The sequence below is a fragment of the Mus caroli genome, unplaced genomic scaffold (assembly GCF_978045245.1).
Source record: "Mus caroli unplaced genomic scaffold, Mus_caroli_1 scaffold_1, whole genome shotgun sequence".
NCBI lineage: Eukaryota > Metazoa > Chordata > Mammalia > Rodentia > Muridae > Mus > Mus caroli.
This window is the reverse complement of record NW_028227256.1, coordinates 86,707,257-86,725,113: the sequence shown is the minus strand read 5'-3', so window position 1 is coordinate 86,725,113 and position 17,857 is coordinate 86,707,257. Positions and strand designations below refer to the sequence as shown.

The window sequence follows — 17,857 nt, the reverse complement described above, 5'->3', positions numbered from 1 at the left end:
CAGCACATCTTTTACAGCAAGTTTCACTCAACAGCCATTGAAATGCACCTACCTCTGACTTGCTCATCCTCCCCTGAACTCAAATGTTTTTGAAAATGTTCCTTCAGGAACCAAGGAATAGCACCCACCCTGCTCAGATCCATCCACCCAGCCCCATGGTTGGGTTCTCTGGTGGTTCTCTCCCACTGAACATCTTCTTCTTCTTGCCTGTGTCTGACATGTTTTTCCATGTGTTAGTGCTGTGCATGCTATCCAAAGCCCAAGCATGCTTTCAAACCCAAAGCACACATGAGGTTTTAGGAAACAAAATCTTTATTAAAAAAATAACTTACAAATCGAGAGAACGCTCTGTTTCCCTTGTTCACGGGTTTGCAGCCCGAAGTGTAACTCTACAATATGGTTCATGTCACAAACTGCATTGCTGGGCAGTTGTTGTTCCATATGCTGTGCCAGCATTAAACATTGCACAGATATAAAACTATTGTAAATAAAACCTTTCAGCCGAGACTGGCATAAATTTATATATATATTTATATTTATATATATAATTTCAAATCAGCTAACAATTAATGTCATCCTTAGTCAAAACTCCAGTCCAGCTAATCTGAGGCCTACATGGTCTGAATACAACAGCCTTACACCTCCCATACAATATTTAAAATATATTTAGCTTTCAAATACATTTATAAGGTACATCCATAGTGAGAAAATAAAGTCTTAAAACTTAAATACAGAAAGTCACCAAGTAAAAACTTGAAGAAACACAGAAGATTCTACTGTACACATGTCCATAAGAGCCTGTCCTGGTGCTGGCTTTGATATGCAGCTCTGGTTGCACAGCACGGCGCAGCACAGCACAGCACACACAGCCCTGCCTGCTGCCAGTTGCCAGCTGTCAGGATGGGTGTCCAGGCGGCAGCCATCTTGGCTGGAGAATGAGAGACAGTAAGCATGGTCACATGCCTTCTCCTCTTCATACCACTCAAGCAACCAGACCCAAAGCTACATTGCTTTCTTGAAGAAACCACAGGACCCAGCCGCCCCACTTGCAACATGCATGCGTCCTCCCCGCCTCTGCAGAGTGATGGATCACTTGGTGTTCTGTTCCAGGGCAGAGTACTCTGTCTCTGACACTCTGGAGGCATCAATGAGCTTGGTGAGACCTGTTTTGGCCGAGTACTTGAAGATGAAGGCCTTCATCAGCTCGTACCTGTAGTTGCGGTTGATGAAGCTGTAGAGCACAGGGTTGACACAGCAATGCACCAAGGACAGGCACTGGGTGACGTGCAGCGCTGTGAAGAGCACATTCTCCAGCTGACAGGTAAACGGGATGTAGTGCAGGATGGAGAAGATGTCCAGCAGAACCACAAAATGGTACGGCAGCCAACACACCAGGAAGACCACCACGTAGGAGAAGATGATCTTCCGGCTACTGTGCTTCTCCTGGTCGCCTGATGCTGACATGGCTCTAGCGAGCAGGAAGTAGAAGATTGCAATGATAGTGAAGGGGACAGCAAAGCCCAAGATGACAGAGACCAGCTCCATGCCGATCAGCCACTCCTTGATGCTGTGCTCGGGGTAGAAGGACCTGCAGTAGGTCTCATTGTTGGAAGCAGATGTGACCGTCTTCAGGTAGTAGGTATCAGGCAGGGACACAAAGAAGGCCAGCAGCCACACCAAGACGCAGACAACACGGCGTACCATCTTCTTCTTATAGCTGGAGGTGCCGGTGAAGTAGGTGATGGAGAGATAGCGGTCCACGCTCATGCAGGCGAGGAAGAAGATGCTCCCAAAGAGGTTGATGGAGAAAATGAGGTGTGTGATCTTGCACGTGAGCTCCCCCATGGGCCACTGGTTATGCTGCACGAGACTGACCACCCAGACGGGGATGGTGATGACGACCCACAGGTCTGCAATAGCCAGGTTCAAGATGTAGCAGTGTGTGTCGTAGCCTGTGGTCTTAGCCTGGATATTCACCCAGACCACCACAGAGTTGGCAATCATGCCGATCACGAAGATGAAAATGTAGATGAAGGAGAGGGTATACAGAAGCACGTTCTTGTTGGGCATGGTGGGACACTGCACGGTGTCCACCACGATGCAGTCGCTGCTGTTGCATGGCCAGTTGATGTCAGAGTAGTTACCAGGCTCTGCATAGTCAAACAGGTGCACATCCATGGTCTTGGGGAGAGCGACCAAGTGACCTACAGCAAAGGCAAGCAGGAGACACCATCATTGTCACAAGGAGAAACCTCAGGTCTCAGTCAACACTGAGGATGCTCACGGGGTTCGCTTTTGCTCCTAGATGTCTTCACAAAGAAAGGAGAAAAGCAAACAGCTACCTTAGGCTGCGAGAAAGAAAATCAAACACAGCCCAGCTATGGCTACATGGTGCTAGGGAGGGGCTGTGTTTGTTTTCTGTGGCTTTTCATGGCTGTGTTATGGAGGCATCAGCTTGGCTGTGTCCTAGGTGTGAAATCAGCATGATACAGGGTCCAAAGAAATGTCAGACAGTAGAGCCCTGGCCACAGCAGTGCCGATGGCCTGCCTGTACTCAGTAGGAGTCCACAGAGCCATTTTACTGGCATTCCCAAGAGAGGTAGGGTTGGTTTGCTCCTGGCACGAAAATTGTAAGTGTGCTGCTTTGGTGTCTTAATGGAAGCACTCCAAATCCTCTCCCGATTTGCATTTAAAAATGGGACACTGTTTCTTTAGCCCCCTTTGCAATATCCATCTGCCAACCTGGATCCTCTCTGGGTCCTCTGCCTCCCTCGAGTGCCAGCAAGTGTGGAATGCCCCGCCATAGGACTGTACCCCAAACTTGCAGACCCAGGGCTTGCTGGGAGTTTTTAGCAGCAGGCAACCAGCCAGCTGCCTCCAGCTCTCGGACTTCGCCTGGCATCCCATTCCTTGCCCACTCAATTGACTCCAGAGTGCCGGGAGCCAAGACTGGAAGTGCATAAACCTCCAGCCACCTGCTGTATCTCTGGAGGGTTGATGAGCCCTGTTGATTGACGTCCCCACTGACCTGCCTGACCTGAGGCCAACACTTAGCTGTCATCACATCACACCTAGTGAGAATTTGGCTCCAGGGTAGCACTATGCCTAGGGTGCTTTCTCCACATACTCTATAGGAACTTCCTGGAGCTATCTTCTATTGCCCATCTGTCCATAGTTCTGGGACAATTGCCCTTGTCATCCCCCCCCCCCCAACCCACACTGCATGACAAGAATGGAGAGACATCCAGTCCTAATGATGGCACCTATCACTGGTGATGGCTGAAATAGAGCCAAGCTTGTCTTTCAGGTTCATTTGGGATGGACTCCAGGTTATGCATGAGAACTCCCACAGGACAGCATTTAGTGGGTCAGTGCCTCGGTGGCTAACCCTGCGGTATGAAAAACCACCAAATCCAGGATTTGCACATTCCTGGGTTGGAATTATGGCTTCTCAGTCATGTCTAAGCTAAGATTTAACCACCTGTGGCTACTGCCCCAGGACAGAGGGCTCAACCCAGAATCTAGGAAGCAGTAGTTACTCCACACAACTTCCCATCCAGCACCTTCCAGGACGAGAGAACAGAGGACTGTCCAGTTTAAAGTGGCCAATTATCCCCTTTAGGAAAGCCCAGCCCACTAACTAGAATGCCAGCAATGTGCTCTTAGGAATATTAAGGATCCAGCAGAAGGAAAGTCAAGGGCTGGTGGAGGACAGATAGTCAGAGGGCTTTCTCCTTCAAGATAGCAGCAGTGGGATCTTGAAAGGAGATTGGACATCTGATGCCACCCATAATCACCCCAAGTCTTCAACCCACAGCAGATGACCCACTCCTAAATCCCAGTTAAAGAAGACTGCATACAAGCTCTGAGGGGGCTTCCTGGTAACCTAACTAGACTCCCGTGTCCTCAGCTGCTGATAGAAGATCTGGTCTTCTGTGACAGCTTCATTCCCTTCCCATTCAGAGGATCTCCTATGGTAGGAGAGGATGCTGGTCCTCAGAGATGTCCTGGCATGTGGACTCCAGGCCCACATACTTTAGAAAGTGCCAGTTCTGTCCTAAGTCCCAGTCCTGAGAACTACAAGAGGACACCAGCTGTCTGGGTTGCAGAGAGTACCTTCCAAAAGACGGGGCCTCTGTAACTGACCAGACTGGCCTCTGGAAAGAGTGTTAATCCCAAGTTGCCTAGAGCTGCTACATATACAGACACACACACAATACACACACAGACATACACACAGAGACACAGAGAGAGAGACACACACACAACACACACACCACTCACACAAATAGACATACACACACACACATAGACACATACATACACACACACATAGAGACACACATACCACACACACACACACACATACACACACACTGGCACTGACTTTCCACTCTGAACTTAGGACTGGGAAGGAACCAAAGCAAGAATTCTGTCCTGCACGACTCCAGGGCAAAGATCCATTTTTCCTCTTATTCTATTACATTAAAATAAGACACAGGGTGACACACATATATAAACCCAGCAGTCAGGAAGTGGACACAGAAAGATCGAGAGTTCAAGGTCATCCTCAGCTTTCTAAGAAGTCCAGCCTGAACTACAGGAGACTTGCTTTGAACAGACCTCTCAGTCTACCCTGACCCAGAGTCTTTAGAGAACATCAGAGGTTGGAAAAAAGACCTTCCCAGGCTCACACTATATAAAGGAAGGACTACAAGGGGACCTGGAGACCAGAGGATGCTTGACTGGCAGTGGTGTGAGCCTGTCCTTGAGCTACTGGTCCAGACTATGGCTTTAGTAGCCAGTCATAGAGGCTGAAAACCAAAAGAAAGAACTGGCCCCAAGCCTAGGTAGCTTGATCTTGGGTCCTGAACCTGTCCTCCTGTTCTCTCCACACCAGGAGGCAGCCCCTCACCCCCTCCATTGCCTTCAGTGCTCAGGCACGCCTAACCCTGGCAATGGTCCAAGAAGGCCCCGTGCAGTGCAGGGGACAGAAGGGGATGGTATCTGCCTTCTGCATCCCTCCACTGTCCCTGCAGAATCAACTCTTGTTCTCATGTGCATCTGCCAATCTCAGCTTCTCTCAGGTTCTAGAGCAGCAGTGGATGGTAGCAGGGGCTTGGGGATCCCTATCCAGCCCTTTGGTTTTTTACCATTGGGAAAAGAACCTTGGTCACATGACCATTGGGTCCCAGAATCATAGTGGTATTTCAGGGGCAGGTACAGATCACCAGCCTCCTGTTTATCCCTACATCTGAGGTCCCTTGGCACTGTGGAAAGTCTCAGACAGGGACAGAGCTGTTATTGTCCCATTCTGAAGGACAGGGATAAGCTGGTGACTCCTCGTGGCACTGTGACGACCAGTCACCTTCAGTGGGCAGTGCACAGTCCAGGGGCAGAGAACCTCATCCTAACCACTGCCCCTGATTGGATGTCCCCTCCCTGCCACAGAAGGCTCCTGGAGACCAGGCAGAAGGCAGCAACCAGACCCTTTGTGCTTCAAACAAGCGACTAAAGAAAACAAAAACGAAGATGTCAAAGGGCCACCCGCAGCCTGACCTTCGTCACTTGGACATCTTTCACGCATTAGGTCTTAGAAGCAAATAAGAATGGTTTCAGAAAAGAGCCAATGACAGGACAATCCATCTTGGTGGGGACAACAGAAGCTGCGTGTCACCTGGGTGTGGTCTGCAGTCACAGCACCTATGCAAGACATCAGGAGTAGGCCCTCTTAACACCAGTGATGTCTGCCCTCCTCCGTTTCTTGCTCATCCCTCAGCAAATAACCTTCAGCCTTTTTGACAGAAACAAGAGTCATGACACAGCAAACTGAGGGACATCTGCCCATGATCCTTGGACTCCAGTCCTGGACAAAGCTCTCAGAGAAATCGGAAAGTGAAGGTCAGTGGGGGAAAAGGGAGACTCGGCCACCTCCCAGAGAGCCCTGCATGGAGACCTGGCCTCCCTCCAGCAGACAGAGGGGGATCCCAGGAAGTTCATGAGGAACGAGTTCTATTTCATACAAACCTGCTCCTTGAGTCCAAAGTTAATGTCTCTTGGCCATCTCTAGGCTGTTTATGCTGGCCACAAGGAGGGCTGACAACCAAGGAGACCAGAAAAAGGTTTCTCCATCCTGCCCAGTCACTTAGGGCTCCAATCAAGCCTGGTTCCTTCCCTGATGTCTTTAGGCTAGAGGTGAAGAGTGATTTGTGGGGTGTCCTCTGCATGTGGCCTCATTTTTGAACACTCAAAAGTCCAGCCCTAGGAAGGCATGGATGAGACCCACTTCAGATGCTTCCTGGGAACCACACCTGGATCAGAACTGCAGGGAGTTAGGGAGGAACAGAGCCTCAGAATGATGGCTTTATTGTATGGTTTTACAAGTTTACAAACTTCTTGAGATGCCCACGTGGTCTCAACCCTGCATTCTAGGTATCTACTGAAGTGGCATTTGTTTACCAGCGAAAACCGATGGCAGCATAAATATCCAACTATAGCAGACGAGCAAGCACATCTAATGTGTGGAATACAACACAGCTGTGAGCAGAGAGGGGGCGGGGACGGAGAGAGAGGTTTAAGAACAAGGGGAGTAAATGAATGTGTGCTGCTGAGCAGAAGAAGGCTAAGAAGCAGATGCGCTGCCCTCAGCACAATCCCATTGATGTGGGAGAAAAGGCAAAATTATGAGTGTTTTATATGCAAATACATGCATAGAAAGACACAAAGACCCACAATGAGGGTAAGGCTTTGGGCAGGGAGAGTAAATAGAAGGCAATCACAGAGGCAGCCTTGCCTTCCTCCCGAAACGCCCAAATTATTGCAAAGCTTACATCAAAATTATGTAAATTTTAACAGGGGAGGGAATGAGCCACTGCACATCAAAGGTTCCTGCTCTGTTTTTCTGGACCACAGACTTCACTAAAACCGAAAGCCTCCTCCAGAGGCCGACTCCTAGCTCATTCACTCTTGTCTGTCAATGACTTTGTCAGTTATCTGCACACAGACAGCACTCCCATCTGTCCAGCCCTGCCATGGGTCCACAGCCACACGACTCCTAGGACCAACGGCGAAGAGGAAGATCCTTCCTCAAAGATCTGACTCTCGCTTCTAAGGTTCGCTACTCTTCATAAAATGTCCTGGATAACACCCAGCTGCCTGCGGTATCCAGCTGTTTTCAACTGGCTCGCCTAAGCTCCCTAGCATGCTGGGACAGCACCAGAATTAGAAGCATCCAAATTTAGAGTCTCCATGGGGTGGTGGTTTGGGCTGCAATCCATATGTCCTTATCCCCAGATAGATCCTCCGAGGGACTGCCAAGTGTGTTCAGGTGCCTGGCTAAGGTTCACCAAATTGCCTCAATGTGTTCGCCACATCCCATGGGAGACGAGAAGACCCTTCTCAGCCTGCCTCTGCCTCACCCCTCCCTTCCACAAGCTTCACATCCCAGTGCATCACAAAGCTCTCCTCATTGCTACCTCTACACTTCCTCCCTACTGGGTCTCATTCACCTTTGTTCAACCAGTGGAGCAAAGTGACCTGAAAAAGCGCTCAGTCAGTCTGTGAGTGCTCTGGGGAGGCCAGCAGCCTGAGGTGCACTGGTTATCCAGAGAGACTCGGCTGCAACCTTTTCCCAGCTGACATCAGTTGATCTCCTCTTGAAGGCACTGCTCTGGGACACGTGAAGCTGTCAAGCCATATCCACCTCCCCCAAACACCCACCATCCAAACAAGGTTATCCAGGAGGCACAAAAGCTTACTGCTCTCCTGGGCATGGGTACATCCTTCCGTGGTAAGGTGGGGAGTCTTCAGGAGAATGGAGGCAAGCCAGAGACATCATAGAGCATCGATGAGAGGCAAGTCACTGTCTCCATGAAGGAGAGAAGAGAACAGAGGTGGGCCTTGACCTATGGGCAAGGAGATCTGGCCTTAACCTATCTATGCCAGGGCAGGTTTGAGGAAACGCCATGGCTTTGGGACAGAGAAGGTTTAAAGACAGAAGTGCCACACAGTTGAGAAGGCCTGACCCAGATGCCCTATAAATAGGCTTGCTGTCCGGTCAGAAGCCACATAAGACAATGTGATCCCAGCCCCAGGGACTTAGAACCTACTAGGAAAGAAGAAAACTTCCTTTACAGTTTACTCTTTTTTTTTTTTTTCCAAAAAAGTTTACTTTTCTGCAAAGTGTGGTCTGTGTCCCACAGAGAACTTCCTGGAGAAATTCTCTGTGGACTCAAGTCTGGAGGTAGTATTTATCCAGCCTGTCTTCCCTATCTACACCTTTGAAAACAGTTCAGGGCAGCTGATAAGCCACGAGGGATGCACACATTAGTAACTAACGGGCTGTAGCTTGTCCATGCTCCAGCCAGGAGGAGCTGTGCTCAACAGCTTCCACTTGGGTCCTGTGTTACAGGCACAGTGTTTTCATTTGGCTGGGACAGTCTACAGAGAGCGTTTCACGGAAGCAGGAGAGTCTGATCGTCACCTTTGCAGAACCGTGAGGCCACTGTCCATCAGAGAGATGACGGCTGCAATGTTGCCCATTAATCAACTCCCCTACTTAAGTCTACTTGAAACCCACACCCAACCAGTGTGACACCCACCCAGGCAAATCCTAGTCTTGAGTGCAGAAAGGGACTCTTGTCTATCCCCCAGTACGGAGCCAATGAGAAACAATGCTGTCCCGACCACACATTCATTGTGGCCCTGAGTGACCTCAGTTCATGTAAGTAAGGAACTGCTTTGAATTATTCAGGAACTCAAAAAAATAATAAATACGGAGAGAAAAAATCCACACCCTGATTCTGATACAGGCCACCTATCCCCAGGGTTCTTGGCTGAACTTCCCACCAACACATGAGACAGCCTTCTACTACCATGGGAGCACTCACAGATAGAATGAATGTCCCATCCAGAAACCGGATCAGAGCCATTGTGCTCAGCCCAAGGGAACAGAGCTGCATCTAGCAGAGAGATCTAGATGTCCCTGTACCATACAAAGGCTGCCAGCTGGCAGGATAGAACCAGAGTCTGCATTCCCACCAGTTTAGGACCTGGGCAAGACAATAGGAGGTCCAGGTTCCCAAGCCACGCTAAGAAAGCTTAGGCTCTTCTTATATACCAACCTTCAGGCTGGCAGCTTTTCCCAAGCTGCCCAGGGCTCCACCTGCAGTAGCTCAAGGCCCTGAGACAGTCTCCATATCTCCCAGCTGTGGGCTGGGAGAACATAAAACTGCCCACGGCCAACCTCTCCTTGTTCTCTGCAAAATTGTCACCATAAAATTCTACAGTCTCTGGGATGTGTTTATAAGAAACAATTTTTTTCTTTGAAAAGTGAAGTTTGAGGGAGTGCAGGCTAACCATCTCTCTTCAAACAATTCTAAGTAAGTGGATTTTTAACAAGGAAGGCATCAGATGGCTAATCCCTGCAGAAAATATCCTTGCCTGACACCTGGTCCCACTTGCTTCTTTCTTTAGGCTGTTTGCTTCCATTGTAACAGCAGAGAGGTGCCCCAGTGCCTGGGGAGTTTGAAAACAGTCGTTACTACCTGTCTATCAATTTTATCTAAGCACATAGATTTCAAATACCAGACTTTCTGTTTGTTTATTGTTTATTTTATTCTGAGACATAATGTGTAGGCAACATAACCCAAGCTGGTCTCAAACTCATAGCGATCTTCCTGCCTCAGCCTCTGGAGTTCTGGAATCACAGGCATGCACCCAGCCTAACAGGCAACAAGAAACATTTTAATACCTGACAGTCCTTAAGAATCCCTGGTTGCTTAGCTAAAAAGTACAAATGCCTTTGGGGGCCCAAATTCCATTCTGTTTGCTACAAAATCTCAGAAAAAGAAAAGTTCTGAAGTTGCTGGGGCCTGTTCCCCCTCCTCAGTGACTCTAAAAGTTTATAAAGGAGTGGCCCTTCAGACTCAGCTCTGAGTAACTGCAACCAACTTCCCTGTGTAGATTTGAAAATTACAGCACTCTGCCTCAAATCCTCACACAAAAAGCCACTGTTCTGACTAACCAGGGTGTTTCATGGTCTTTCTTTCTTCTTCTTCTTCTTCTTCTTCTTTTTTTTTTTTTTCTTTTTTTATCCCATCTAGAAAGCCTACCCTTGGCCAGCTCTGGGTCCGATTAGAAATCATAATACCTTCTTAGCTCCCTAAGGGTTTGCTAATAATACTGGATAAACTCACCTCCAAAGCCCTGACTCAGTTAAGCACAAGCATGCAGCCGTGTAACTTTCTGGAACTTTAAAATGTATGCCTGTGATTGCACTGTGCATGCCCCTTTAAAAACAAACTGGAGGAACCCAACAGGCAGCTAGCAAGCAGTCTACTTCCCCAGCTTTTACACCTCTGCTCCCAGACAGCTCCTTCCAGCCCCTGCTGCCTCCTGGAGGCAGCAGCTGAGCTCAGCAGAGAGGAGCACACAGTGTTCACCGCTCAGACTGGGGGAAATTAGAGCAAAATGTTTCCAAGCTGAAGCCTGTGCACAGCTACCGGTAGAAACAGAGTTTTCATTCCATCTGGGGCAGGCTTCTATTCAGATGAGAGAAAGACAGGGGCTTGGGGGCTTTATCCATTTATAATCTGCAACAAGCCAGGCACAAAAAACCAGAACCACCCCCACCCCTCCTTTCTGGTCCTATCCACTGAGCTCCACATTCTCCTGAACTAAATAAAGACCCACAAAGCCAACATCTGCTCCTTCAAAGAAAAACAAAGTTTCCATACTGGCCACAGCACAGACTGGGGTCTCAGGGATGCCACTAACCCAAGATACCTTTAAAAAGATGCTTGATCCTACCTCACATCGAAACAATTAATTAATCTTGTTTGTGAGCAAATGAATGGAGAGACAGAGAGAAAGGGGAAGAGACAGCCAGTCTGCCTTTCACAGTGCCTCATTTTCCTAGTAGCTAGCAGCCAGGAGTCTTGGCTGACCACGGATCCCCTGACCTCAGAGTCTCCCTCACTCCCAGCCACCCAGCGAACCTTTATGCACCCTAACAAAAGTCAGCAACACTCACAGTTCACTTGGAGAGTAGATTTAAATTCAAATACTAGATTTCTTAGTGTCTGCTTTTTTTTTTTTTTTTTTTTTTTGGACCCAATTGAAGTTGGACAACGCTTTCTAGAACAATAAATACTCAAAATTAGATTAGCAGGGGTGCCATGAAGAGATAAGATGAAGAGGAGCTAACATTCAATTTACAACTTCCAGAATTCAGGAGCTGTGAATTAATCCATCCCCACCCCACAGAGCACGGAGTTTAAACTCATCCTAGACCCAGTTGTCTGGTCCGCTGAAGGATGCCTCTGGACATATCACATGCCTTTCTGGAAGTGCGCTTGTGGTTTTTACAGCCAATCTGATAACCAGAAGTAGGAGTGGGCAAACAGTGATGCCAAGCTCACCCCTACGCTGGCTTTGGGCAACCTCAATGGTGCATCCCACATTCTCTGCAAAGTTTCCCTGCTTCCTGGAACTTAAGTACTCACAGAAACAAATCAGAGTCCAGTAACAAACAAACATACACGGAGATTTCCCTCCACAAGTGACTGAACTCAGATCCCCCAAATCAGGAGCAGTAGCTTGCAATGCAGGCATGCAGCGTGCAATCAGCTTTGAGCTTTCCAATCCGGACCTGCAGGCTCTAAAGCCCCCAGCTCAGGGAGCCAAGAGTTCTCAGAAAAAAGCCCAGTTCTCGTAAGAACAGGAGTTCTGCCCCTTGCCGTAGTTGCTCGGCAAAGCTGTCGCAGAAGCAAGGCTTTTTTACTTACCTCAGGGCTGCCTGGGCTGTGGTTTGCCTTCCTGACTGTGAGCGCTGCAGGCTCCTTCAGTGCTGAGCAGTTTGTAGCAACTGAGATCTCTCAGGGCTCCGGACTTGCCTTTTATATACACTGCGGGAAAGTGCCTCTAGGTGGCAGTTTTGCAACCCTCGGCTCTTCTCCCGCCCCTCCCCTCCCACCACAGCGCGCAGGCATGCAGGCTTGTACAGGCGCACACGCCCTCCTGTAACCCTCTCTAGGTTGTTGTTTCCTGCACAAGCACATTCTTGGGAACCCTCAGATCCCTCCCTTTGCAAAGGCTAGATCCTATTGGGGGAAATGTCAGCAGAAGAAAAAACAAAAGAAGTCCTAGGACGTTCCAAAATGATAGAATATTGATCCAGTCTCAGGTATAGCTTTTAATAATCCCATGAGCACCGGGAGTTCCTTTGAATGCCTGTAGCTTCAGGGAAGACTTTGTTCCCAAGACAAATTACTCTGAACTTCTGAACTTCGATGTTGGTTTGTCAAGCTTGCTCTTTCTTTGTCGATGCCTCCTGAACAGAAGTCACATTTTGGAAAGGGAACGATTAATCGACCCTGTCCCGCCATCACCCAGAGGTGAGGGAAAGTGCCTTTAGGTTGGATCCAGATTCTGCTGGAACTCTTACACAAAGTCCTTAAGACCCTATTAAGACCGCGTACCACGGAGCCGAGCAGTGCCAGTCACTGAAAAGGTCTTGTCGCGGGTGAGGTAGAGTCGTCATTGTGAGCTTAGCCAACTTTTATCGCAGTCGTCATCTTTATCAAAATCTACATTCTAATCGCGATGCTCATTGCTAAGATTCCCTGTTTTTGTTTGTTTGTTTTTTTAATGTGTCTCTTGCAATGCCCCATTTAGTAAAACTCAAGCACAAAATGACCCAATCTTTACTTTTAAAGCTGAGTCACTGTAACGCCTTCCCCAAGTGCCCCCCACCCTCCAAGGGCTGGTGGTCACTCTGCGCTCATGCCCCCCTGGACTTCTGAAAGGCAGTTACAGCACCCACAGTTGATGTGCCGGCTGTACGCAAAATCTGCCTACACCAACACTTGCTGAGTCTATTTTCTAAGTCTCCGGAAAGTGACTGCTGAACACAGGAACCCGAGGACTTGGGGGTCAGTCTCAAGTAGGCTAGAGAGCTTCGGTCTGGGGAAAAACCTTAACAAAAGAGGTGGTTTGTTTAAACAGCCTTGCACTTTGCTCCTGGCGGGGCAGATCCTGCTCAGTGGGCTCCTGAGGAGCACACCTGCTTTCCGGGCTGTGGGAGGGGTGTGTGTCTGCAAGGAGTAGTGTGAGATCTGGGTGGGGGGGTCATACGGCCTCGTGGGGAGTCTGTGACCTCAATGCAGGGGAGAGGCCCTGAGGCCCGTGGGCGGAGTCTGTGGCCCAGAGGTGTGGTCTGTGGTCTCGAGGGTGGATCTGGGTCTGGCTAGAGGTGGGCGGTCCTACAGCCACAAAGACTGGTCTGTGGCCCCAAGGGGAGGGAGGTCTGAGTCAACAGGGAGGGTCTGTAAGAACAGGGAGTGTCCTACAGCGTCAGGCAGGGACCTCTGAGGCCTCAGGGTCAGAAAAGGGGCTGGGGCCTCCGTACCCAGCTGGGCCATACTACCCCAGGCCTTCTAGCTTTCATTCACTGAAGACCAGGCACGATTTGCTTATTAGCAATACGCCCCAGTTTGGGATGCCAAAGCGCCTGCGCATCGCAGCACGCCCAGGCCCGGGGCCAAATCCTGCCGCAGGGAAGGTTCCTGACTGCCTTTGTCCAGAGCCCAGCGCTGCCTGGGAGCAAAGCAGAGACCTGCCCTCGTGCGGCCATCCCAGGATGTCCACAACAGGGCCCGGCTCTGCTTCTCACCGCGACACATGGACCAAGGCGGACCTCAGAGAACTGGACTTCCCAGCGGGAAATGCGCTTGCTACAGCAGAGCCATATTGATGAGACCATGCGCTTACTTGCTAAGAAGGAAGATGCAAAGTAATTTTTTTTAAAGTAAAAAAGTACGCACCCACCCTGGCCGTTGATGGTTATGTCTCTTGCTGGGACGTCTTGCCTCTGAGCTCCTGAAGCCTCGTCTTTTCTCAGAAACAAGGTTGAGAGGTGCACAAGGTGGTTCAGGAGGTAGAGAAGCTGGGAGCTGGGCCTGATGGTGATGATCCTGAGTTAGATCTCCAAATGGCGGAAAGAGAACTAATTTCCAAAAGTTGTCCACTGACCTCTGCGTGTCCGCATCAGAGAGGGGGAGGGGGAGGGGAAGAGGGAGAGGATGAGGATCAAGGGTGAGCATGTAGTGTTTTCTAAGACGGCATTGATATTCCCCAGCTCCAGAAAAGATTGACTTGGTAAGGTTAAGCCTATTGGGCCAAGACACAGCATAAGGTCCTATTAAATGCCTCCATCCTTTGGCCAGGAGCCCACCTGGTGACCCACACAGATGACAGATTCAGGACACTGACCCAGCTGCCTGGAGCTCAGCTCTTCGGGTGCGGGTATCTCCCAGTCAGCTCCACCCCCTTCCATATACACCTAGGCTCCGAAGCCCATTCAGCAACAGTTCTGGAATCCGTTTCTTGTGTTAGCATGCCATTACCTCCTGCCTGAATCCTGTCCACTCAACACACTTTGACCCTTGAAGGGACAGGGCTGTAGCGAGCTGGGTCCTGCTCCCAGCCTGCAGAGAAGAGTGGAATAGTTGAAAATGTTGAGTTACTATGAATATGTCGGGAGATCTTCAAGCAGCTGTCCTGGGGACAAAGCATTATAATGTCCTTGTGCTGCAACCCAGGAAGACACGTCATCTTCCAGTGGCCAGGCAGAACAGGAATGGACTGCTTCCTGCTGGACAGGACGTGCTTCCCCTCCCCCAGCCCCCCAATTACTCCTCCAGCCCCCAATTACTGCAATACCAGATCCCTTCCTTAGAGGTAAACTTGGTCAGTGCCTGACCCACAGAGGACATCCCAGCTGGATGGTCCAGACAGCTCCATCTCGGAACTGATTCTTGAGTCAATCCTCCCCACTTGGATGTCTCTGAGTGCCAGGCATCTATCTATACTAAAGGGACGACCTTCTATTCTTGCTGGGTGCCAGTCAGGATCTGAGGAAGCGGTGCATGTCAGGGGTAACTAAGAGAGATGCAGACAGGCTGACTCTTCTTCTCCCACCTCTGTAGGAGCCCAAACTCTCATGACATGGAGTTCTTTAAGAAATATAGGTGCTATCTAATACTGATTAATGATGCTTATCAACATTTGGGTGATATTTAGAAATGACCCTTAGCCATAGCTAGGTGTGAGTGCTGGCTGCCTTGTGTTCTTCTGAGGGCCCCAGCCAAGTTCTTCCAGGTAATCTTCACAGCTATCCTCCTCTCAGTTCCATAGTGAGGAGATGGAGGCCCAGAAAGCAGGTAGCTGTGGGTGACCAGAGGGGCCATGCAAAACTGCCTTTGTCTGCCTTCACAGTGCCCCTTCCTGCCTGAGAAGCAGTAGTGAGTATCTTAGGTTGGCACCTAAAAGCAGTAAGCTAAGAACTGAGGACCAACTCCTCAATTAAGGAAGGATCCCAGGAGAAACTAGGATGCAGGGAGAGAAAGATATCCAGATGTGTGAGTCCAGACACAGGTGTGTGAGTCCAGGCACAGGTGTGTGAGTCCAGGCACAGGTGTGTGAGTCCAGGCACAGGTGTGTGAGTCCAGGCACAGATGTGTGAGTCCAGGCACAGGTGAGTGAGTCCAGGCACAGGTGTGTGAGTCCAGGCACAGCAACTGCTCCATGTGGCCCTCTGTAGCCTGGTCAAGGGAACTATGAACCAATCTCATAGCCTCTAGCCACTGTCTAAGGCTTGCAGGCCAAGATGGCTCCACCGACCTGCAATTAGACTCTGCAATCAGATCAGTGTCTTTCTCTGCCTGGGTAGCAAGCTACATTAAATCTGAGGGAAAAGTACAGAGAAACTAAGAGAGGCACAGCAACTTAAGAGCACCATGGGTTTCTATAGCATGTGTGGTGTGAGCTTTGTCCAGAATAGGAGTGTCCTGTAATACTCTGAATATCTGGGTTCTGCCCCAAGGCCTTTGTCCCTGACACTCTCCCAATGACTGCTACATGACTTCCACCATCTCATTACTCCAGAGGCAACTTTAAACACAATGTCTGTGGAGTGGGATTGAAGGTGGGAGTGCGGCTCTTTGACATTTGTGTTGGTCACTTCTATTCTTCCCAGGACAAAATACCTAAGAAGCAACTTAAGAGACGAAGGGTTGATTTGGTTCATGACTAGATCTAGGGGTTTTTATGGGGTAAGGGGCTTGGGGGTGTGGAATTCAGCATAGCAGCACACTATTGGCTTATTCAAATATCAGCAGAAATATTACATGTACGTGCAGGGTGTCGGAGTTCTGTGAGTTGTTGACTCAGTTCAGATAGCCCTGTTATGTCCTCACATTCTCCTTTATCTTTAAGGTTAAGCTGTTCCCGGGAATGTTTTAACTACGGGGCATACCCAGGTTTGTTTTTCTTTATTCTCAGCCCCAGGCAGCCTCTAGGCTCACAAATGACCAGCAATTTCTGAGTACTTTATATGACTTACAGGTATTGAAATTTCATCTTTCTTTCAATGGTACAGGAGGAGCTGAGAGTTCTACATCTTCATCTGAAGGCCAATAGGAGAAGACTGGTTTCCAGGCAGCTATAAGGAGGGTCTTAAAGCCCACACCCACAGTGACACACCTACTCCAACAAGGCCATACCTCAAAATAGTGCCACTCCCTGGGCCAAGCATATTCAAACCACCACAGTGGCTGGCCAGTGGGTGCTGCTGGACAGTAGGATGACTGTAGATGTCATCCATGCCTGTGCAGAGAATTTGACGGGTCTCACTATAAAGACATGACAATCAGGGGCCAGAAGCTTACATTAAAACAGCATAGTGTGTCCATGCATCAAAATGTCACATGACAACCCACGGATGATCATTTCTCTGCTTTAGGTGTCTATTAAAAATACATTTTACTTGAGCTGGGAAGATGGCTTGTGGCTAAGAGCACTTGCCATGCGAGTGTGAAAACCTGAGTCTGCACCTCTGGTACCCTCAGAAAAACCAATGGACTCATGAGCCTTTAACCCCAGTGCTTGGTGGTATGGTGGGCTGCATGAGACAGTGAGTGCGTGCGTGCGTGCGTGCCTGTGTGTATGTGTGCTTTCATGCATGTGTGTCTGTGAGCCAATGGGCATGTGAGCCTTTAACCCCAGTGCTTGGTGCTGTGGCGGTGAATGTGTGTATGAATGCAGGAACTTAGAGACTATCCAGTCTGGGAGGACTGGAAGGGTGATTAAAAAGCAAAAATCAAAACCCAAAACAAACAAACAAATAAACACCCCTAAAACCTGGCGAGCTCTAGGCTTAGTGAAAGACTCTCTGACAAGGGAACAAAGAAGAGTCACAGAGGAGGACATTTGCGTGGGTGCACACCTGCTCAGACACGAGCTATCTCTTAACACTTACGTTTGGTTGGAGGGCCTCACTCTTAGCTGTTTTTAAGCAGGCGAGGAGCTCCTAAAAGTTTGGAGTGAAGCCTACTTTTCCTCTGCTCCCACTTCCCTGTGAGTTTGACACAGCAAAGAACAGCCTCTGATCTCACAGAGGACCAGCAACGCCCGCCCGCCAGGAGAATGTACCAACGCCTGGAGAGACTAATGAGATGCTGAGTGCAGTGGGTCAGACCTGAGGCTCATTTTCCCAGCTTCTGAAGCCTTGTGCTTTCAAACCCTTAAAACTACAACGTATAGATTTTAGCTTCCAAACAAGAAAAGCAATTCAGCTAAAAAAAAAAAAAAAAACCACCCTAAACTCTGAAGGCCACCCGAGAATGCACACCTTCGCTAACCCACGAAGTGATGTGAGCTACATGCTGGCACACTTAAACATTTCCCTTTTCATTTATGTTTGACATGCCTCTGAGACACCCAGAGGTAAACTGAGTAAGGGAGACAGCTTCTCCCTTTTATTTTCATCCTTTTGACTTTAAAATCATCACAAGCCTAC

At 49.2% G+C, this 17,857-nt stretch overlaps 1 protein-coding gene across 1 annotated transcript; it reads right to left on the bottom strand.

The window, feature by feature from the left end:
• Positions 1-294: 294 nt before the first annotated feature.
• Ackr3 (atypical chemokine receptor 3) lies at positions 295-11,900 on the bottom strand. The gene is made up of 2 exons (XM_021166426.2): positions 11,787-11,900; positions 295-2,204 (listed from the first exon to the last, which is right to left on the bottom strand). Exon 2 carries the CDS (start codon positions 2,176-2,178, stop codon positions 1,090-1,092), a length of 1,089 nt encoding a protein of 362 aa, XP_021022085.1. The 5' UTR covers positions 2,179-2,204; positions 11,787-11,900; the 3' UTR covers positions 295-1,089.
• Positions 11,901-17,857: the final 5,957 nt, after the last annotated feature.